This window comes from Malus sylvestris, chromosome 8 (genome assembly GCF_916048215.2).
Source record: "Malus sylvestris chromosome 8, drMalSylv7.2, whole genome shotgun sequence".
NCBI classification, from domain to species: Eukaryota; Viridiplantae; Streptophyta; class Magnoliopsida; order Rosales; family Rosaceae; genus Malus; species Malus sylvestris.
The window spans coordinates 3142556-3166986 of NC_062267.1; the positions used below are offsets into that span (position 1 = coordinate 3142556).

The 24431-nt window shown below is 36.3% G+C and overlaps 4 protein-coding genes across 4 annotated transcripts; 2 read left to right on the forward strand and 2 right to left on the reverse strand.

The window, feature by feature from the left end:
- The first annotated feature begins 590 nt into the window (after positions 1-590).
- LOC126631814 (abscisic acid receptor PYL2-like) lies at positions 591-1565 on the forward strand. Its single transcript, XM_050301966.1, has one exon. The coding sequence runs from the start codon at positions 731-733 to the stop codon at positions 1334-1336; it is 606 nt and encodes a 201-aa protein (XP_050157923.1). The 5' UTR covers positions 591-730; the 3' UTR covers positions 1337-1565.
- Positions 1566-7357: 5792 nt separating this feature from the next.
- Positions 7358-10350, reverse strand: LOC126632521 (uncharacterized). Its single transcript, XM_050302945.1, has 3 exons — positions 10195-10350; positions 9175-9668; positions 7358-7409 (listed from the first exon to the last, which is right to left on the reverse strand). Exons 1-3 carry the CDS (start codon positions 10324-10326, stop codon positions 7358-7360), a joined length of 678 nt encoding a protein of 225 aa, XP_050158902.1. The 5' UTR covers positions 10327-10350.
- A 2261-nt stretch (positions 10351-12611) lies between these two features.
- LOC126631810 (homeobox protein ATH1-like) lies at positions 12612-16728 on the forward strand. The gene is made up of 5 exons (XM_050301961.1): positions 12612-13917; positions 14268-15514; positions 15700-16046; positions 16162-16222; positions 16307-16728. Exons 2-5 carry the CDS (start codon positions 14384-14386, stop codon positions 16469-16471), a joined length of 1704 nt encoding a protein of 567 aa, XP_050157918.1. The 5' UTR covers positions 12612-13917; positions 14268-14383; the 3' UTR covers positions 16472-16728.
- Positions 16729-19152: 2424 nt separating this feature from the next.
- LOC126631813 (protein NDL2-like) lies at positions 19153-22904 on the reverse strand. Its single transcript, XM_050301964.1, has 11 exons — positions 22767-22904; positions 21878-21977; positions 21320-21417; positions 21091-21179; positions 20831-20891; positions 20651-20737; positions 20487-20564; positions 20340-20396; positions 20166-20221; positions 19784-19919; positions 19153-19681 (listed from the first exon to the last, which is right to left on the reverse strand). The coding sequence occupies exons 1-11, from the start codon at positions 22824-22826 to the stop codon at positions 19463-19465; spliced, it is 1041 nt and encodes a 346-aa protein (XP_050157921.1). The 5' UTR covers positions 22827-22904; the 3' UTR covers positions 19153-19462.
- Positions 22905-24431: the final 1527 nt, after the last annotated feature.

A 24431-nucleotide genomic window follows, 5' to 3' on the forward strand; every position in this document is an offset into this window, starting at 1 on the left:
ATTTGATAACGTACGCCAGAATTTCTATTAAAAAAATGAGATTTGATTTTGAAAACTAGGGTATTAATAAACAATATATATGAAGTGCTCAACTTCGAATGATGAAAAGATTAATAATCACTCTCCCAACTTGTATGTATTCTAATATTATTCTAACCACTATAAAGTATTATTCATATTTCATATATAAACAACATCGTGTTATTTACACACTTATTCTTACAACTCACGCATTCTTATTAGTTATGATGTCAATTTATTCGATCGAAGATAAAAAATTAAAATAAATATCTGAAAAATAAAAAATAGATTTGTGGATATTGCTATGCTACCCTATAACAATCCTTTCATGAAATCACCACCTCATGTTCATCTACTTGCAACCTTTTTATACCATCAAATTTTGGGCATTGCGGTTGTCCCATTCCAATAAGATAAATCCAACCAGGCATGACCTTTCCCAATATAGTTATGGGAGGGTCCACACCCATAATTCTCTTCATTTGGAATTAAACACCTTAATTAAAAAAATATAGTAGAATAAAATATGTGTATCAAGGGCATATCTGTCCTAAAAGAAAAATACCTTCAAGCATAAATGCGCCCCCCTCTCGTGTTCATATGATGGTTCACTAGCCCTAGAACCACCAGATCTCATTCATTATCTTCTTCTCCTTCTGTGCTCTAACTAATTTTGTGTTGATTTTTCACACGTGTGAGCACAGAAAACATGGATGCTAGCTCCGCTCCCCCATATGGTCTAACCCTAGCTGAGTTTTCCGAGCTCGAGAACCTCATCGACACGTACCACAAATTCGAGCCGTCGCCGAACACATGCACGTCGCTAATAACGCAGAAAATCGAAGCTCCGGCGCAGCAGGTTTGGCCATTGGTCCGGAGCTTCGACAGCCCTCACAGATACAAGCACTTTATCAAGAGCTGCAACATGAAAGGCGACGGCGGAGTTGGGAGCATAAGGGAGGTGACGGTGGTTTCGGGGCTTCCGGCGTCGACGAGCACCGAGAGGCTGGAGATTTTGGACGACGAGAAGCACATAATAAGCTTTAGGGTTGTGGGAGGGGAGCACAGGCTTAATAACTATAGGTCTGTTACTTCGGTCAATGAGTTCGTTAACTGCAAAGGCGAGGAGGGGGATAATCAGGTTTACTCGATTGTTTTGGAGTCGTATGTGGTGGACATACCAGAAGGGAACACCGAGGAGGATACAAAGATGTTTGTGGACACTGTGATCAAGTTGAACTTGCAAAAGCTTGGGGTGATGGCTATGGCGGCGAATCTGCATGGCAGTACTGGGGGAGGACATGATCAATCATAAATTGCTTCTCTTTTTTCTAATTTTTTTTTTTTTGGGTCAAATTTTAGTGGTTAGCATTGTTGTTAATTTTGATGCAAGTTGACTATTGTTCCCATTTCTATTTTTATTTATTTTGTCAATAATGTACATTGGGACATTGGGATATATTCGAGATGTATTGTAACGGGGGATATTATTTTTTAAATGTTATAATTTTTCTCTCTTCAATAAAATAACAAGAGCAAAGGCATTTTGGTTGGTTGTTTTTTTTCTTTGTTAATTTATTATTAAATAATTAAAAAGACATGGGTACTTCAAATCCGAAAGTTCGGAACGAATGGATGAAAATCTAACACCTTTACTAGGTTATTGGAACTTGGGACGCATGGTTGGTAGGTTTCAACATATTATAAGCTTTTCGTTATTATCTTATTGAAATCCACCGGCCTCCTCTAGACTTGAACCGTAAGATCTTGAAACATATCTTCAATTAAATAAATAGTTGATAATTATATGTCCTACATTAAGAAATTAAAGTTTTGTTTGGAAGTTTGGATGCTCGAATTCTTAGGGCATCAGACCAAGTTATTCGGCTGGTTTGAGATTGAATCAATGGTGTGTTTACCAATGGGGGTTGAAATATATGACAGGAGCCACTCCCCATTTGAAAGGATTCCAGTGTTTGCTCAGCATTTTGGGAATGAAAACATAGTGGAGTTCACTCAAAAATAGGAATTCAACTTCAGAATTCGGAGGAATTGGATTGTTGAGATAGCGGTGGTAATCCCACTTTGGATGAAGGCCTCCATCTGGAATCTTACTTTTCTAACCAAAATACCCTTAAAAGGCTTCAGCACCCAACCCCTCTATCTGCACATGCACCCTACCGAAGTAAGGTTCGAAGCTGTCTTCAGAAGTTCAACCGTGCTTGCACCGTTGTACGACTCCGAGGTTATGACAAACCATCCAAATCGGCGCGACCCGCGAAACCTGGCCTATATAGCTGCGCTCACGTGAATTCCTGCATTTGACGATTCATTCCCCTGAAATCTAACCTGCACCGACGAAGGAGTGGGTAACTGGAACGAGTAGTGGGAAAAAAAAGCAAAGAAATGAGGAGAAGAATGATCTTTGTGTCCAATTTTACGGAATGATCTTACCGACGGAGGAGTAGCTAGGTAAAATATTTGATTTGGGATAAGAGCATATTAATAACTATACTGATTTATATTCCGATTTTGCTGAATTAGTAAACAGTTTTATTGAATCGATACTTATTCTATTCCGATTCCAAAACATTTAAGTAAACAACTTCTATGAAAATCTGAATTTTGATTATCCTCAATTCAACTCATCTTCAATCTAATTTCTTCAATTTTGATTATATATGGTTATGTAAACCCGCCATAAATTTAAAAGGACATAAAATTTTATGACAATCAAAAACATTTATGATAGCGTTTGATAAAATTAAAAAAAAAAGTAAAAGTGTTTTTTATTAATCTTAGAAACGTTTTTTTTTCTTTAGAAATCACCTTTCAAATGGTTTTTATTTTTATTTTTTATGAAACACTTTTAAAGCTATTTCGTGAAACACTTGACTTTTAATAAAAAGTCTTTGTGTTTCTAATAAAAACACTTATGAGCATAAATGTTTTTGTTATAAAAATAGGGGAGTTTTAACGAAAAGTCCATGGTACTGTTCACTTTAACAAAAAACCACATTTTTACACTAAAAAGTTAAACGTGGTACTATTCAATTTACCTTTTATTTTGTCCTTATCACTAAAACCCAAAGTTTTCAAACTTTTTTCATTAGTTTTCCTTAAAAATAATTGGGGCTTTTAGATCTAGGTCCAAAAACATAGATGGTTTAGGAGTGAGTCCAATTATCTAATTACATTGTTTTATTTCTTTTATACTCATTTTATATTTTTTTAAATATTAAAAATCAATTAAAATCTACTAATATTATACATTTTTCAACTCCAAAAAATCTAATTAATATCTTACAACAAAAAAAAAAACTAATATACTAACATAAATTATCTACAAAACATTCTATCTTAACTCAAGTAACAAATATATGAATATATATTATACCTGTAAGCGAGATATGAAACCTAACTAAAAGGTAGGAAAAAACATAATATACCTATAAACAAGACACATTAATTTGTGACACGTTGATTATAAAAAAGAATTTATCATATAGATACATAAAAATAATTAACATGTGATATAGGTTGATTATAAAAATTAAAAATTAAATCTATAAATGGGGTTTAAAGCAAGAGGAAGAACAATAAATAACAAAAAATAATAATAATAATCAAAGAGATAATTAGGAAGAAATTTGATTTTTATAATAAATCTTATCATTGAATAGATAATTATTGATAATAAAGTAATTAAATTTAAGGAATTTGACTTATTTTAATAAATTGAACTATTCTTACTATTGACCAAAAAAATTGGACTTACATCAAGTTTTTCCAAAATAATTTCAAAAGAATTCTGAAGTTACTTTCACGTCATTTAATATATGTTAGATTCTATGTATCGATCGAGATGATGGTAAGGAGTGGACACATATTTTTCTAAGTAGCTTCCATGCATATTAAAGAAGCGGCTGAGATCTTAAATCCGGCGAAAAAATTGATATATATCTGCCATTAAGCTGTGGACCGATAAAGAAAATGAGACCGAGAGAGAGAGAGAGAGGGCGATTGAGATTTTTAGAGGGCAGAAATTAGGTGCATAATTTGGTCCTGTGCTTTTTTCTTGTGGCGTAAATGTCCACCCTGAATTCAACGGCAATCGGCCATGAAAAGGGAAGAAGAAAAAAAAAATTAGGGTGAGACTTGTGAGCAAACCTTGAGGAACATGTGATGCTTCATAACTTTAGTGAATCAGCAAAATTTTGGCTACTTATTCTTCGTTATATAGTCTATTGAGTTTGTTGATGCACAAAATCGGAGGTCTTGGAACAACGTAAATCCAACCGTGAATCTGCAAGTAATGTAAATAACACAAGATGTATCGTGGTTCACCCCAAGATTTGGGCTACGTCCACACTGATTGTATTGTATTTATCTGAGAAGTGAGGGAGAGAGTGTGAGAACTTTGCTCTATATAGGTTTGTGAGGGTGAGGAGGCCCTTTTATAGAATAAGGGCTCCTCCCCTAATTGCATATTTGCCCCTTCCTTTATTACATAATTACATTTAAGTCCTTCGAGTATTTATACGAGATCTAAATACGATGCCCTAAATATGGTATAAACAGAGTTCATTTTACATTTATCCAAATGAATAATTCACTATTAGTTGAGTGCGTGGTGTGGTAGTAACCTAGATATGTTAAATAAAGAAATTTAGAAAACGAATGGTTCGTTTGGGATTGCTTCTAAAAGCAGAAGTAGAGCCAGAATTTTAATGAAAAATAGATTCAATACACGTTTTTTTCACTCTTAGATGTTTGGATTCAAGTCACTTGTTTAAACAAATTTAGATTCAATACTCGTTTTTTCACTTTTAGATGTTTGGATTCAAGACTAATTTATTAGTTCACAAACATATAATAGCTCATATTGTAACACGTAAATTTATTTATAACATATAAATACTAGTAATAATATGTAACGGTTTGAAAGCAGTTCCACTGTTGGCAATAGCCCGATGGACTAGCTCTCAAATAGGGCCAATAGCTCGAGCAATGAGGTCCAGCGTGTGCTGGTGATTGAGCCTGAGTGGGCCCAAGGGAGAGGCCTGTCACAAGTAACCGGGCCGAGAGCCTGAAGGCCACGTGAGGCAAGGCTGATGTCTGGACGACTTCAGCCACGTTTTATATATTTTTTGCGTTGACAAGGTTTCAAACCTAGGGCCCGTGGCGCATTTCAGAATGTTACCGTTGGGGAGGCCACGTGTTTTCTCCGCGTCCATTGGATTTCAACGGCAACAATTTATGGACTATTGGATTTCCAACGGTAAAAAAATTTAAAAACCTTAATTAATTTTAGCCGTTGGATCTGAGATCAACGGTTCATGTTATTCGGCTTTATAAATTAAAAAAAAAAGAACAAAAAACAGTTTAAAATTATGAAATCTTACTGTTGTACTACGTGACACAATCTGGAGTGTTGGAAATCAAAATTTTTTTAATCCAACGACAGAGATTAATTATGTGAATAAAAAATTAATAAAAATCTGAAGAAAAAAAATTGAAACATAAAAAAAAAAAAAAAAAAAGATTTTACTTTTCTATAAATGTCTTCTCATTATCTTCTACCATATACCACAATTTCATATTTTGTCAACTAGTTTTAACCACATTCTTATCTTTCTCTCAAAGTTTCAATCCAATTTTTTTCCAACAAAATGACTAATGATGCAGGTACGAATTGGTCGCTTGTTAAAGATGTTATGTTGTGTACTAGCTGGGTTGAAGTTACTCATGATCCAATTACGGGTAATGAGATGCAGTTGCGAGAAATGTGGAGTCTTATTCATGCCAATTATCTTGAGAAAATTGGTGGGAAAAGAACCAGAAAATCGATGTCTAGTCGTTGGAGAATACTTAGCCAATCGTTTAGTATGTGGAGAGATGGCTTGGCACAAGTTAGTAGTAATCTTCGAAGTGTGGAAAATTTAGCGGATTAGGTAACAATATATTATTTATTTGTTTGTACTATACCTAAATTTACATTATCGGAAATTACAAATAAAATTATTTTGTATTATTTTATAAATAAAAAAATACTATTATTTTATTGCCTATTGTCATGGCTATTCAGTGTAGAAGTGAAGATACAAAAGGCAGATATTATTCATTAAATGACTGTATACTAGATATATTAAATAGTGAATAGCCTTAGGAGGCCTAAGCAACGGTAGAGTTGCTCTGAGTTATCTTGGTGCTCCTAATTTTCTCCAAATATTCAATCATCACGATTTGTAGGTCATCTATTCATTTGGACTCTGCAAAATTTATATGCATGCCCTTAGAGCAACTCCACCCATGGAGCCTTCCCCCCTGGCAATCCACTATTGAATCCACCATTTTGAACAGTAACTGCCTCAAATGAATAGTAACTGCCATTAATGAACAGTAATTGCCATTTGCATCTCCACCCTTGGAGCCCTCCCCCCAGGCAATAGGCAATAAAATATTAGTTTTTTTGTTTGTTTAAATAATACAAAATAAAATTATTTGTAATTTCGGATAAGATTTTTTAAATCGTTCTCGTTGCGCCACGTGTCATTTTATAAAAACAAACAAATATTTAGCGATGAATTTCGATAAGATTTTTATCCAATGTCATCGTGCCACGTGTCGTTATTTTTTGAAAATCTTTGACGATAGATTTTGATCAGATTTTAACTCGTTCAAAAATACGCCACGTGTCATTATCCGAAAAGATAATTATTGGAGATCAATTTCGATAAGATTTTTATCCAATGTCATCGTGCCACGTGTCGTTATCTTTTGAGAATCTTTGCGATAGATTTTAATCAGATTTTAACTCGTTCAAAATTGCGCCACGTGTCATTATCCGAAAATATAATTATTGGAGATCGATTTCGATAAGATTTTTATCCAATACGATCGTGCCACGTGTCATTATCTTTTCAAAATCTTTGAGGATAGATTTCGATTAGATTTTTAACGAATGACGGCATGCCACGTGGCCTCATCTACAATCCGATCCTTTTCTGAATCGTCCATATAATCCACCATCCATCCTCACAAATCTCACACCAATTTTCTCAACATCTCTATCTCATTATTCATAATTTCTGCTTCTTCTTCACCATCCATCCTTACAATGTCTTCTTCTTCATCAAGGATGATGTGGGAAATCGATCAGCAAGAGGAGGAATTGTTTAACCAATCTGAAGGAATGTTCAACCTTCAGATAGCCGAAAATGAGATGGAAGAGGATGAAGAGCGTAGAAGGAGAGATGATGAAACAAGAATGGCCAGAGCCTCACATTCTCGTGGAGTCATCCAGACTGTTGCTCAAATATGCAGGCCCAACCATTCAAGAAACCTTGATAGAAGCAGGCAACGACGGGGTGAAGAGCTTGCATTTCCTGATACGTACTTCAGACGTCGTTTTAGAATGGAACGACATTTGTTCAACAGAATCATGACTGATGTTTGCAATCATGATTCTTACTTTGTGCAAAAGAAGGATGCTTGTGGTGTTATGGGTCTCCTGCCTGAGCAAAAAATCACTGCTGCGTTGCGGATGCTTGCGTATGGAGCATCTGCAGACCAAGTGGATGAGATAACGAGGATGGGGAAATCAACCATTCTTGAGGCCCTAATGAGGTTTTGCGGAGCAGTTGAATCTTTGTACACCGCATAGTACCTCCGAAAACCTACTCACGTGGACTTGCAAAGGCTTTTGAAGAAGGGCGAGATGCGAGGTTTTCCTGTGATGATAGGAAGCATCGATTGTATGCACTGGACGTGGAAAAACTGTCCAAGTGCATGGCAAGGCGCATATGGGAACAGAAAATGATCAAAATCTATCATTTTGGAGGCAGTGGCATCTTTTGATACATGGATATGGCACGCCTTTTTCGGGGTTCCGGGGGCTCAAAATGATCTGAACGTCCTTGCCCAATCCCCAGTGTTCAACGACGTCCTGCAAGGAAAGGCACCAAAAGTCACGTACGTCGTCAACAGACGTAGGTACGACGGGGCATACTACCTAGCTGACGGCATTTACCCACGGTGGGTAACCTTTGTCAAAACAGTGCCACGCCCGCGAAGTGCAAAAGAAAAACACTTTGCAAGCTGTCAAGAAGGGTGCAGGAAGGATGTGGAGCGTTGTTTTGATATCCTTCAAGCTCGTTGGGCGATCGTCAGGGGTGCTGCCAGAATGTTCGATGTAGAGTCACTTCGATCCATCATGATGACGTGCGTCATTCTTCACAACATGATTGTGGAAGATGAGTTTGATTATGATGCGGTTGATGAATATGAGCCAGAGGCAGACACGATGAACAATTCAAGAACACGGATATATTGTGCGCATGATGCCACCGAAGAACCCGTGCAACACGAGCCATTAGAAAGGGATGGACGTTACAATGAAAGGGTCATTCAACGATATACTGCACTTCAAAGGTCATCTATGCACAATGATCGGCAAATTGACTTGATAGAGCACCAGTGGGCATTAAAACAAGCTGAAGATACTTAAGTTTATTTAGTATGTTTGTTTGTATTTGGTGTGTTTATGTAATTTTATTTGGTGTGTTTTTTGTAGTGAGTTTTTTATTATTTCGTATGTTTATGTAATTTTATTTGGTGTGAATTATTTGGTATGTTTATGTATTTTTATTTGGTGTGTTTTTTGTAGTGAGTTTTTTATTATTTCGTTTGTTTTTGTAGTAATTCCAATTGGTGAGTTTTATTTGGTGTGTTTTATAATTTCATTATACGTGAACAATTTGATGAATTAAAGATTCTATTATTAGGATAAATATATTACGAAATTAAATACATGTACTCTCACTTTAAATAAAGTATTAACTTCAATAAAATGGAAACAACATAAATAATAAATTACAACCCAAAGTGATTGGAAAATTATGGGCTCCGATTACAAAAGTACCCTATTCCTCACCACTTAACCAATCTGTGGTGCTAGGATCATCTTGTCTTGTTGTGCTAGGACCATCTTGTCTTGATCTCGCTTCTCTTGCACGCCTCCTTTGCACCACAACCGCTTTCTCCGACTGCAAAAAATATTTAGAATTTGGAGACATCCCTTCTAAACGCGTGTTCATAATGTCACGATCTCGTTGTGCAATTCTTTCTTCTCTAAGCAACTCCCTTTCTTGCCTAAGTAGCTTTCTTTCCCACTGTTCAGCTTGAAATGCTTGTTGAATAGCTGCAGCTTTTACCTCTTCTCTAGCCTTGTCAGCCTCATATTTCGCCAATTCCCGCGCCAACGTCAATTCACCTTGACGAGCAAGTTCTTGCATATACTTTCCATAATCATTCTTGGAAGCACTCCCTTTCCTCTTTGAAGCCTTCTTACCTAGAGGCCTAATTGGATAACGGGTCGACCCCGACGCTTGTTCAGGAATGGGCGTTTCAGGCACTTCTTCTCCATCTTCTTCATCAACATAGGAGCCATGATCGGGTGTAGAGTGTGGAGGGGTGCTGTGTACAAAGGTGTTGTGTAGAGGGATGCTGCTCATGCATACTTCTGGACCAACAAGCACAACTTTGAATTTAGGACAATCTTTAACAATATTCCAACATTCCCACCGGGTGAATGATTTGTTTCTTGATTTGATTTTGGCACCATACCATGCTTGTGCTTGAAGTTGCTACAAATGAATAATATTGAAATTATTAGGTAACAAATAAATAATACAAACAAATGAATAATATTGAAATTATTAGGTAACAAATAAATAATACAAACAAATAATAATAATGAAATTATTAGGTAACAAATAAATAATACAAACAAATAATAATAATGAAATTATTAGGTAACAAATAAATAATACAAACAAATAATAATAATGAAATTATTAGGTAACAAATAAATAATACAAACAAATAATAATAATGAAATTATTAGGTAACAAATAAATAATACAAACAAATAATAATAATGAAATTATTAGGTAACAAATAAATAATACAAACAAATAATAATAATGAAATTATTAGGTCACAAATAAATAATACAAACAAATAATAATAATGAAATTAGGTCACAAATAAATATTGCAAACAAATAATAATAATGAAATTAGGTAACAAATAAATGAAACAAACAAATAATTATAATCAAATTAGGTAACAAAATAATAATACAAACAAATAATTATAATATATTTTTACCTCATCCGCATAATTTGCCCCACTTCGAACATTATTACTAGCTTGTGTCAAGGCATCTCTCCACGTACTAAAGGAATGGCTAAGTATTTTCCAACGACTGGATATCGATTCTTTGGTTCTTTTCCCACTCATTTGCTCAACAAATTTGGTATGAATTAAACTTCACATTTCTCGCAATTGCATCTCATTACCCGTAAGGGAATTATGAGTAACTTCAACCCAGCTAGTGCACAACGCAACATCTTCAAGAAGCGACCAATTCGAACCTGCATCAGTAGCCATTTTGTGGAAAAAAATTGGATTGAAACTTTGAGAGAAATATAGGAATTTGATTGAAAGTAGTTGAGAAAATATGAAATTGTGGTGTAAGGTAGATGGAGAAGAAGTGGTATTTATAGAAAAGTAAAAACAAATTTTTACAATTTTTTTTCAGATTTTTTACAATTTTTTCGGATTTTTTACATTTTTTTAATTTTTATTCAAATAATTAATCTCTGCCGTTGGATTTAAAAAATTTGAATTCAAACACTCCAGATTGTGCCACGTGTCACAACGGTAACTTTTCTTAATTTTAAAACTATTTTTTCTTTATTTATAAAGCATATTAATATCGACCGTTGATCTCAGATCGAACGGTTGATATTAAATCAGATTTTTTTTTATTTTTTTTACCGTTGAGATCCAACGGTCCAAATGAAGGAGCCGTTGAGATCGAACGGACCGTGGGAAGCCACGTGGCTTCCCAACGGTAACTGTGAAAAGCTGTAAAGCTGCCTGTTTTTCTGAAAAGCTGTCGGGCGACGCGCCCCCACGCGCGAGTGGGGTGCACGCGCCTGACAGAAAAAAATAAAAAATTGGCTTGGAGCTCGGGCTCCGGGGCTGTCACAAATTGACAGCCCCCTGCTCGGGCCTTCTCCACGAGCTCGGGCCCCTTGTGGCTGGACCCAGTTGACAGGCCCTCAGGCCTTTTGATCTCGCCTGTCCCCCGGCCAATTGACATGGCTGGAAGTGCTCTTACATTCGGCTTTAGGTCCATATATACAGTACCTCAAACTTGTCTTGAAACTGGCCCAATTCATGTCTTCCATTTCCTCTAGATTGGTAGTCTCACTGTCACAGTTGTAGAGTTCATATGAAGACACGTTTATTTCTTTTTCTTTTTGCCCTTTTGTGTTTTGTTGATAGCTAGCTTTCCAGATGGCAGCAGTATATATGTATACAAGGTAGGAAGCGAACTTCTATAGCATACTAAGTGCAACAGTTGAGGGCAAATTATATATGGTACGAGGGTAAAACTACAATGACGGTATGTGATAGTATAAGAACAAGTAAAGCCAACAGAATCCTCTCCAGATCTTTTTGGTGAAGATTCTGAGAATTCATGAATCGTGTATGTTCATCATACATCGTGCGGTCAGTTTTTATCAATGATTGTTTATGTTTATTTTTAAATAAAAGTATTTAAAATAATTTATAACCGCACAATATACAATGAACGGACATAATTTATGAATCCCGAAATTCTCACAAAGAGGATCCAACTAGGATCCGGACACCAAGTAAAGAGAAGTTAACCGATATTTTTATATTATTAGTTTAAGATGTCATTATAATAATGCATCCATATCATACAAGTTCTTATCACTATGTCATCCCTTGATAATGAAAACATTATATGTAAGTTACTCTCTCATAGCCAGAAAAAGACTTCGTTTTTTTAGTTGGAAAATGTTATTTACATAATTATTTTTATTTTTTACACACGTTTGCTAATTTTTTACTGTTAATATTTTTCATTTCATTTAATTCGATAGATAAAAATTTATCTAAAATGTGTGATAAATAAAAATAAATATAAACATAACCCTATCTTTTCTAATTTTCCAGTGGTTGATTACTTGAGTGTATGTACTTTGTATCCGCCAAATCATGTACAGGCACATGACCAGCAAATCTCAGAGCAGGTTGCATGTACTGTCACATCATCCGGACCCCCCAGTATCTTTATTTTTTCAAATATTTTTTGAAGGAGAAGGAAATTACTTAATTATTTATCAGTATTAAATTCATGATCCAAGAATTTAAAACAAGATCACTTCAAGCACAAAACCCACTGTTTCATCATTGTGGGATCTTTCCTCTCCAGTTTATGCAGATTCTCATCATCATTTGCTAGATTTTTAAAAACCCTACTTAGATAATAATAATGTAGTCTATATATAAATTATTAATTAGGCCACAGGGTTAAATAATATAGATTTGGACATTCATGCAAAAAAATAAAAAAAGTGAAAAAGTGGTGTGATTTGCAATTGCTCTCATAAATTCATCATCAAGATTTTCTGATCAGAGATTTTGGGGTCTTGCTTGCATCAGCACTGTCTGTTATTTTTATTTTTTTCTTTTTCATTCATCTCTTCTGCATGTGTACAAAAGTACACTGGTAGCTAGCTGCTGCCACAGTGCATTGGCTCTCTCTCAATCTCCTCTCTCTCTCTCTCTCGCCCCTCATCAGCATTGTCACCTTTCAGATTGCTTTTAAAGCCTTTAATTGTTGGATTCTGGGGAGAAAGTTAGAGAGCTCTTTGCCATATTTTACTCTTGGTTTTCAATCAATCAGGGTTTTGGGGGTCAAAAATAGATAAAAAGCAAAGGGCTTTTACTCTTTTTTTCCACCCCTATCTCTCTCTCTCTCTGGAAAAATGGGGGGTGAGGGGACCTGCCAAGAACAGTGGGTTGATCAGAGAGAATCCAGATATTTTGATTGTGATGATTGCAGATAAGCAGCAGATAATGAGAGGTGGTGAGGAGGACAAAAAAGATCAGAATGTGAGAAGGCAAAGACATGCATGGGCCCTCTCTAAACTCTGCAGAGCAAATGAGAGTCTCTCTCTCTCTCTCTCTCTCTATAGCTTAATTAAATTAAATGGGTCCATTTCATATTTTCATGCATTCAACTCCACGTCTGTGACAAAAGCACTTAAATTCTGTGACAAAAGCTTTTTTCATGTGTGAGTTTTAGTTTTCTTTGGCTTTTTTCACTCTCTCTCCCTCTCTTTGTTTCTTTTATTGGGTTCTCAGAGATGGGCGTCCTTTATTTTTCAGACCCATTTCTGTTTCTTCCTTTAAATCTTGTGGCTTCAAGCTAGAGAGAGAGAGAAAGAGAGAGAGAGAGAGAGAGAGATGAACTCTGAAACTTTGATGGGTCCTCTGATTCCTGAAACTATTTTCAGTCTCTTGGGTTTTGGTTTTTAGCTTGAAAGAAAGTAAAAAAAATCCCACTTTTCTGTTCATTCAAAACAAAAGACTTCAACTTTTTGCGTTGCTTTTATATTTCTTGTGATTGGAGAAAGGTGGGAGGGAAGGAGAATGCGTGAGGCCTCATTAGCTTTCTCTCCTTGCTTTTTTTGTTAAAGAAGGAACAAAGTTACTAGCTCACCACTGCATATTCTGCCTTCCTTTTTATTTTATATTTTGCGTTGTACTCCTTTTTGGCTTTAAGGATAAAGCAAAAGAATCATATCTTTTGTGAGCTTTCTGGTTTTATTATTCTTGCTACGAGAATTATACAAACATTCTGAGTCAATCAACATTCCCACCTTTCTTTTCATTGGAAGTTTTGGGGGTCTGATATGGGAAAAGTCCCATGAATCTTCTTGAAGGTTTTTCATAAATTTGATTTGCTTCAGAGAAGGTGTTTTGGGGAAGAATCTGCGTTCTCAGGTTTGTCACATTCATGGCTTGTTTGTTACTGATTGCAATATTTAGTTTATAAACTGTTAACTATATGTTTTACCCTAATTTATGCAGTTAGTTTTGTTTTTTTTCCTTGTAAAAGCACATTATTTGCTACTGGTTGCAGTATTAAGTTCACAGTTTTGTTAAATTTCTCACTGAGTTTATACATTTAATCTTTGACATGGCCAAGTTGGCTAGAGTAACGTGCTCTCGCCTCTCTGGCAAAGTTACTAATCGCCTTCTTCGTAGTTTAGATTAGTTTATGAAAAGAAACTATATTGGGTTATAAATCTGAAATGTAGGTGCAAATTAACCTGAGTTTTAAATTTTTCCAGGCAAAGATTGATTGAAATTGATTAGCTCATGATTGGAAGAGAGTTGCCTGATAGAATATTCATCTCCCTGATTTTTAGTAATGCCAAATGAAATGTGAAGTTTGTTGCCCTGTGATATGATGGATAACGAGATGTATAATGGTCGGGCGGATGGCCGAAGTTCTCTTGTCATGGAGGGGGTTGTACCACACACAACAATGAACTCACTTATTCAGTCCAATTCATTTGATCTCGATCATCAAAACCGTATGATGGCGTTGATTCCAGTGCTTTCGACCTTTCAAGGAGAACCTGTCATGGATTCTGATTCTGATCTTATCGCTGCAAACGGCGTTAGTGTGGCTGAAATGAGTCCATTTCTTACTTCTCAAAGAAGGAACAATGTGGGAGACTCTTCATTCGTAAGTTCAAGTTTCGCAGATAGCACGGTGTTCCAAGCAACACCTCAATCTTCTGCTTCACTTGCTGCACTTTTTGCGGCAAGGGGTAGTAGTCTTCAAGAAAATCTCAACAATTTAGCAATTTCAGCAATGCCGATTAATTCTTCAGAAGTTTATGTTTCGAATGACTGCTCTAACAACTCGAATTCTCTGTTCGCGACCGCTGTGAATTGTGGATATGATGAAATGCTTGGTAGCATAAATAGACAATGGGAGATCAACAAATACTCAGCTCTTTCGGAACTTGGTGAAAGATCTTCAGTAAGAACAGGACTTCAACCTTATTCATCCGTTGGAAATGTGGATCCAAATGGATGGTTATCATCAGATGGTGCAAGTGTGATGGCATATAATTCTTACAGTTCCTCAAAATTTAGTAACGAGCTTGCTCTAACTCTTGCCACGTCCAGGCCTTTGGATATCAGAAAGCAATATCCCGATGTTGGTTCATCAGGGGTTGCTCGGCCTTGTCTGAATCAAACAAGGTTTACCTCACCAGAGCAAAATTCTAGTAACAGTGAGAAGCTTTCCGGGAGTTACAGTTCTTGCAAACCACCTCAATTATCCCAAGTAATATGTGGATCAAGATATCTTCATGTGGTTCAGGAAATACTTTCTGATATTGCAAATTATTCGCTAGAAAATCTAGACCAGTCGAGTTTTTCATCTGTCAGGCTTGTGTCTGAGAGCGGGATGTCGGCAATGGATGATGGTTTAGATGGTAGATTTGAGGTACCAAAGGAGCCTGCAGTGCGAAAACAGGAAATCAAAGCAAAGAAAACCAAATTGCTGGCCCTTTTACAGACGGTATGTAGTTGTATTGCGCTCTTTATCAGTCTAAATTATCTGCTTTGGTAATGAATTAAATTTTCTATCCAAAAGGGTGTGGACAACCCGAATTTTCTTGTTCCGAAACATTTCTTTATGATGTGTTGGACTTAGAACTAGTATTTGGGCACTGTAACAGATTGATATTGTTTCTTCTGATGCAGCTTGATGACTGCTACAACCAATGTGCCGATGAGATTCATACAGTTGTATCAGCATTTCATGCTGCAACCGAGACAGATCCTCATATACACGCTCGTTTTGCGCTTCAAACCATCTCTGTGCTGTATAAAAGTCTGAGGGAGCGGATTAGCGCACATTTCCTTTCAATAAGTGAAAATTCAAGCCCTGCATCCCCCAGTGAGAGTGAAAGGTCTTTTGAAATCCAAAAGCAGTTGGCTCTTCAGCATCTAAAGAAGAAAGAACATCAAATATGGAGACCTCAGAGAGGCTTGCCTGAAAGATCCGTCTCAGTGTTACGCGCCTGGATGTTTAAGAACTTCCTTCATCCGTGAGCTTTCTCACGAACGTCTTAAGAATTTTGCATACTCTAATGCCCGTCTTCGCCTATGTGCTCAAACAATCTCTTATCAATAACATGTCTTGTCAATTTAATCGATTTTCAGGTACCCTAAAGATTCGGAGAAGCATGTTCTTGCAGTGAAAAGTGGATTGACAAGAAACCAGGTACGTGATCACTGATTTTATTGGGCATTTGAATCCACAGCTTCTAAGAACTCATTATTTTTTCTATATATTTGGCTATACTAGGTATCCAATTGGTTCATAAATGCTCGTGTCCGGCTATGGAAACCGATGATAGATGAAATGTACTCGGAGATGAACCGAAGAAAGACTCGTCAGAACGAAAACCTCGAGAGAAACCACAAAAGCCACCACATTAGGATTAACACTCACAAATTTGGTGTCAATTGAAGGTTTCTGGAAGGTACATAGCAAATGGAAGGAATGGGCATTTCTGGATCATTTTGTAGGGAAACAATGCAAATATTGCAAGTGTATATTCCTCTATGCAAAAGCTAAAAGCTTTAAGGAGTAGTTTCTTGTAAGCAAAAGCACAATTGAAGTTCTGATAACCGATGCCTAATCTTGGTTCTAAATAATTTATTTCCCTTAACCCAAATATTAACCTTAATTACCTTTTTAATATAAAAATTATTTATGAATACTCATTTTCATCTTCTGCACGTCATTGTTTATTTCTATTCATTGATCTTGCTTTGATTTGGGTCGGAAATAAATGGGAACGTGCATGAGAAGAAAAGCCATGTGTGGGAATCATTTCTCTTCTTAATAAAAACCCGTCAAAGAGTTCTTTGCTCCTTCCAAGCAAGGTGACGTTTCTGGTTAGACAGATCGTAATTCGTACTCCCCATTCACTTCTCATGTTCTTAATGTGTTAATTTTTTGTGTGTCTGACTATGATTTGCGGAGCATTCGTAAAAATGTGCTTGCTCATTTTCTTCTTCCTTTATATTCCAAAAGTTTGGGACTTAGTGCTTGCTAAGCTGTAAGCACTAAGCCACCCCCTATAAAAACACTTTAAGGCTTAACCCTCCTGTCTCACAATTAACTCTCACAATTAACTCGACTACCACCATCACCACTCTTTGATCATTTCGGAGCAATGGCGGCGGGGATGGTCGTTGTTTTCCACTTTGACAAGACGATCATCGACTGCGACAGCAACAACTGGGTCGTGGACTGGGTGTCAAAAACTTGTTCACTGGGCTCCTCCCTACATGGCAACGAATTTTCGTACACACAGCGGTATGTAACTCGAATGTCACGTAATTTTCAGGATCGGATGATGGCGGAGCTTCATGTACATGGAAAGACGGTTGAGGACATTTCAGAGTGTTTGAAGAGGGTTCCAATCCATGCTTTTGGGTAATTTCATTTCCTTATGAACATAAATGTTATTATGTTGTGTAACATTTCCGCACACCTCTTCTTTCCTTTGCACACTAATTTTGAAACCTTTCATTTATTCAATTCAAATGCGAGAAATAAACAAAATGTGAAAAAATGAAGAAAAAAAATATGCGGAAATCATTTTCTTAATTTTTGTGATTTATAATTGTCGCACATGCATGCAAAGGTAAATTAGGATGCCTCCGTCGACTGGTTTTGTAGAAAACACTTTTCTCATAAATCTTTTTACTAGAAGTGCTTTTATAATAAGCCTGTAGGAATTTTTTATTAAAAATCAAAGTGCTTTTGTAGGAAGCACTTGGTAGTCCTGCTAAATACATTCTAGAAAGCGCTTCTTGGTGTTGCTGCAGGGTTTAGTGATGGAAAAGATCCAAGCTTCTGTTTCATCAGACGGGAAGAAACACTTCCATCTATGTTGGAGATGGAGCTTCTGTTTCATCAGATGGTGCTTCTGGTTTGAAGCTTGAAGAAGGAGACTAGTCTGGCAAAGAGAGAACTAACCATTTGGATCCAACTGATTGCAAGCAGTTCGGTATCTGCCTCTGACCATGATGCCTTTCAAAATGCCCTTCCAGTTCCGCTTCCTTGCCATGATCGTTTAACAAGATGATATTATAAACTTACTCTAATCTACAAGTTGGGAAATTCAAGGTCGAGTACCAAAAAGTAAGCACGCTATCCTGATTGACTGGCTTAACATATGGTGTGGGCACAATTCCTTGCCGGTGGTTGGGATTTGAGACGCCAAGAATACCATCCATATTTCCTACTCGTTTTGGCTCCAACTCTGCTGTGTACCTCTACATCTACGGAATGATTTAGCTTTACCACTTTATTTTTTTATTGGCATAATTATATTGTTAAACTATGAATTTGAGTCGCACGTTGAAGCAATAATCGATATAACTAATAATATAAATTTACAATTTGACGACGTAACGACAAAAGAGAAAGTATGGTATGTAAAAGAAATGAACCAATAGTTTATAGACAAGGATTGTCTGCCCTCCACTTCCGGTACCCTCCCCGTGCCCTTTTATTTTGTGTGATCTAAACCACCTCAACATTTTATATTGTTTTTTTATAAATATAATAAGACAAAAATGAATAGTAATATAAAATGTTAACGTAGCTTAACCGTGACCACACAAACAAGAGAGCACGGAGGACACCGGAAGTGGAAGGCAGACCTTGTCCATAGTTTATAGGCATGCACAACCAAACCATTTATATCATGCAGGCCATGACAGACTCCATCAAGTCCCTCCCTTTTACCGCAGAGTAATTAATTGAGTCATATTTGTGCCAACCAGGATCGATGGCTACTTGGGCTGACACATTATCCACCACCAAAAGTTGAATAGTGTGCCACATCAATGAAACCTAAAAGAACCTGTCTTCACGTAACTTATCAGTTTTGTAGTACAACTAAAGATCAGCAAGTTTTGAGTGCGACACGCTCCTGCGTTAATCAACGTATCATAACTACGAGAAGACAAAAAAAAAAAAAACTAAAAGAAGAAAATTGATGAATCAACAACTAAAGATCAGCAAGTTTTAGGTGCAACCGGCACCCGATAACTTATCATAAGAACAAAAACTAAACCAAGAGAAGAAAATCGATCAATCAACAGAAAAACCATATCGAGAACACGAAGAAAGATACAAGTTCATCATCCATTTTATAACATTATTGAGATTTACGTATTTGTTTGTCACTAAATGTTTATTTCGACGATATACAGACAACTAGACCTCCCCCTTCATCAACTGACATTTGTGTTTACAAATGAAAGAATCATATCTGCTTCCCTTGTGATTTTATCCCCTGTATCTTTCTCTTTCTTTCTCTATATCTACAGAACCGCTTATAATCCCCTTACCATTATTCAACCCCCAAAAATCTAAATGGAAAAACTCAGATAGATTACATAAAAGAAACGTGTTTTGCAAACCCTTTTTCAACTTCTTTCAGGAATGAGGAATCCGAGTTTTTATCGGTTTCAACTTCAAGCCCATGCTTTCTGGGGAAAGAAGCTCAGGTGCGATGCAGGAAGGACTCAAGGGGCTTCTTGGGCTGACACTAGACTGAGAAGGCCTGTATAAACCATATCCCATGAGGAAGTACTCTAGCGGTATCAACATAGCATGTGGCTGCTCCTCTGTCACCATCGACCCGCATGCCTGAACCTGCAGGTCACCAACACGTCCAACAATGAGCTGACTTTAAATTCATGGACAGATACAACTGAAACGTGATATGACCGTACAAATTAGATCCGGGTTGCATACCTCAACCAAGGCACTATATCTTCTATCAAGTTTTGAGGTCATGTACAGAGCTTCTGAGTGAAACGGAGAGCTGTCCCCAACAAATATTAGCGTACGGCATTGTAGCTTTCTCAATCCTTCAGAAATGTCAGGCCTCCTGTGAGACCAAAAAACAGAATTACTCCCATGCCACCTAATGCATCAAACTCCGAATATGAAGTTCTTATTATTAAGCATCCTGAATGCATTTTGTGAGGTTCACACTACAGAATGCCACACTGATTGCAAATATCACATTGATAATTTGTCTGCTGTGGACAAGCCCTCCCCAAGAGGGTGATTTGCCTAATGGGATTGATCATAAAATAAAAATATAAAGAAAAATCTCCGGAAAGGAATTTACCCATTCATTGCTTCAAGAAACCGCCAAACATTTGAACTATGCCTTTCGTCGAGCGACTGTAAGAGCATACACACATTCGACATGTGATCAGCACTTAACCACCATCACTGTTGGTTTTAGACAGACAATGAACAAAACATAATAAGAGAAGGTAATAAAGGCTAGAACACTAACTCTTCTGCATGCCTGAACTATATCTGACTCTGGTACTTGAACACCACCACGAACTTCCTGAAGCCAGGATTTAAAACTTAAACAATCAAACCAAAAATAGATGCCGGCACACAAATATATGTGAGTTCAACTAGAACAGTGGCAGACCTTGCTGAAGTACCGGTTAAGCAATATCTCCTTAACCACCCCACACATGCCATAAAAGTAGAGTAAATTCGACATCACCTGAAAATGACATGAAAAGTCATGTGAGAACCAGATTTTTCTTAAACCCAATATGGTTAAAGGTCCAGGAAGGGGAGAAACAAAACCTTATTATACAACCATTCTGTCCAAGTGGCTGATTTGCATATAGGAGAAACAAGTATCAAACCCATGACACGTGGTCTATATTTCATCTGTTATCAAGAGTTATAGAAAAATCAGACGATCTATTAAGGACTTATTGAAAAATAAGGAACACATATAAGCACTAATCAGCACTATCTTACAGCAAATTGGGTGAGAATGAAGGCTCCAGCTGTAACCCCCATACACATCACTGCACCGAGTCTACGGAGAGAGAAAGAGAGGTCAGGGTAACTCCCTTCATTTTTCAATCCATCGAAGGATCATGATTTATTTGTGTTTAGTAAATGGGAATGAGAGACTAAACCAGAAGCATTCTAATGAACAGACAACTAATTCAGATCACTCGAAATCAAGCTCCCGATTCACATAAAATAGAGCATGAAATGAAAATTTCATTTACCCGAAAAAATCGAGAACCTCAGCAATCTGATCTACTAAATCATCAACAGAATACAAAGGATCATCAAGACTGATTGCAGAAGCTCCCAACTGAAAAAGTTTTTGAAGAAAGCATGAGATCAGACACGATGTGAATAATAGCACTCAATACAAGAGAAAATTTGACCAGTAATAAAGTCAGGAAAATCAAGTGGAAGCCATATATGTAGTCAAGTTATTGAATTACAAACCTCATGCCCAGGAGGACTGATATGATATATGCAAAAGTTATGGAGCAGCAAGGAACAAGCTTCTGGACAAAGGAATAATCCTTGAAAGCAGGACATATCTGGTAAATCAGATAATAAGACAAATGTTAAGTTGGACCTTCAAAGTAATGCCACGAAAAGAAACGATGACGTTGAAATGTTTGGTTGAGATAATCCATGATGCTCAAGATTTTAAATACTTGTACTAAGTGGTAAAAAATTTAGACAGAATTTCTCCAATTCAGGCAAAAAAAAAAAAAAAGCAGAGCCAAACTAGTTAGGAAACTGCATTCATAACAAAAAAAAAATCAGAGATAGAAATTGATCAAAATATTTTCTTACTACACATGATATTTCAGGGTTATGAACAATTTGATTCTACTAAAAAAATTGGAATTGAAAATAATGGGTAAGATCAATCAACTAAACTACCGGGCAATAAAGTTCAATTCACACGTCCACGTATACAAGACAAAGACAAACCAAAAGTACAACCAATCCAAACAACAATTACCGGTAGCTAAGCTATGTTTTACTTACGATTTAAGGCTAAATCAGGATACGTGACAAGAGCTGGCTTGTCCGGATCTCCCAACACAGCGACGGACACATAACCAAGACAGGTTCTTACAAGATGCTCCTGCAGAGATATTCCATAACCAGATACAATTTAGACAACATTTCAGGAAAGTAAATTGAGCAAAACAAATACAAAGTTCTAAAAACAGAATAGTGACATTCTTATGACTGCGAATCAGCATTCAGGAGTTAAACGGCGCACGTTGAAAAGTAATTTGCTCCAGGGAGATGAGATCATGAGAATACCAACCATACCAAAGTATATTACCATCAAGTAGAAAAGTAAAGTGTTCATGTGCAGTTAGTACCCTTAACAACAAAGTAGAAAATTGACTACTTTTGCTCATATGGGCACATTACCAATCATCAAAATAAAGAAAGTTTGAATCTTTTAATCTTTTGACTCCAAGAATATCAGAATTCCAGTTACTAGCGAACCAAATAGAATATATTTCCCAAAGCAGAAAAATTAAACTACTACTATTTTCTAGATAATTGACTTATATACTCAGCTTCCAAATGAGAAAAAATGCATTTGCTTTTCAAAAGAAAATTTTTTTTAACAAAAATCCAAAAATAAATAGACAATCAGAATTAATCAGCCTGCAATTAAGAAAAAGTAATGTTGCAGCAATCATTCCAGATGAACAAGTAAATAATAGTCAATTCCTCTCAACAACACCCATTTTTCGTAATCAAAGAGTTGGGCATTTCGGAAATAGCAGAATCAAACGCAATACGTTTCGCGTTATGCAAATTTCAAAATTTTCTTGGCAGCCAAACAGAACAAAGTGTTTGATAAAAGCAAAATACAATACAAAATTCCAGGAATGTGGGTTGTTTTGTTTACCTTTCCGCCAAGAGAAACCCCCTCCATATCCACCGACACTGAATCACTTGAATCCCCCATTTTCCCCCTCTCTCTCTCTCTCTCTCTCTCCCTCCCTCCCCTCTCTTCTCTCTCTAAAGTCCTCCAATGGCTGAGGCAATGGGTTTGGTTTCCTTGGTTTATATATAAATATGGAAATACAAATCCTCAAATGGCTGAGGCAATGGGTTTGGTTTCCTTGGTTTATATATAAATATGGAAATACAAATCTTTCTCCCCTCTCTCTCTCTCTCTCTCTCTCTCTCTCTCTCTGCTGTCTCTGTCTGTCTTCTTTAAATGTTGACTCACTGTGAACTCGAACGAGTCGCGAACCGAGTCACCGACGCTAAATCCCCCAGAGATGTCTCACGAGCTGTTCGTATGTATGAACGGGGGTTTGATTTAACCAGAGTTAAGACCCAGAGGCCGACAGTTTTGCAATTTTACTAAATTACCCTTGCTTTCCTTATTTATTTATTTTTTTCTTTAAAAGATCCAAAACCTAACCTTTTTTTTTTTTTTTGAAAAAGGATTATATTTATTTTTGGGTTTTTTTTACCGGTGAATTAGTTATGTATTTGAAGTTGTTTTTCTTTTTTCGAAAGTCGTATTTGGAGTTTTTTTTTTTAAGACAAAATTAGTAAAAAATGTTAGTTGCTTTTTGAAGCAAGGGCTAGATTGTAAATTACCCATGATGTTGGCAATAATGGGTACATCAAGCATTAGCTATTATTTACGTGTCTGTATCAAAATAACAAGGATATTATATTCAAAAATATATGTGGATTTTGGGTGGATCAATTACTACGCCCTAGTAATTAATCCTATTAATTGCAATGGGCAGATAATAAGTGGCGAATTTGAATACTCTTAAGATCTTATTGTTCGAAGTCTAAAAATTTGAAAATTCAAATCTTGATTTGTGTAAAGAGAAATCAAAATTTTTATTTTGTGTGAGGTTAGTCAGCGGAATAATCATTGGACTCCCGACAGTGAAATTTGGGAAGGATCGGCTTTAAGTGGTAAAGCATTTCTGATTAGAGATCTGTTATGGCACGTATTGAATCTAGCAATTAATCTTACTATTTTGTGGGGATCATGAGAAGTACGTGTTCTGCATTCTTACTTTAGCTTTTAGGTTCATTTGGACGCAATGCATAATGAACATTCATGTTTTCATAAAGAACTTTTAACGAAAAGTTACCGTACTGTTCATTTTAACGAAAATCATATTTTTATATTAAAAAGTCAATTCTGGTACTATTAACTTTACCCTTTATTTTGTCATTTTCATTAAAACTCAAAGTTTTCAAACTATTTTCGTTAATCCAAATCAATCATAAACACCAAATGAGGCCTCAGAGTCATTTTCCGAACTCTTGACTGTTATTTATTAAATGCAGCAAGAAATTTGCCCATTATAACAAAAATAGCATGCAGGTAAATATTTTTGATTACTTATCACCTTCCATCATATTAAGGCATATTAGTCAAAACATATTCATACTAGCACACAAATAGGACCAAGTTGTGGTCCCTTATCATTGAAAAAAAAAACACAACTAGTGGTGAACCATAGTTACTCATCATTTTCAGGTCGAAGTTAGTTGAGAATTGTACTACGTGACCACGATCAGGTAGATTCAC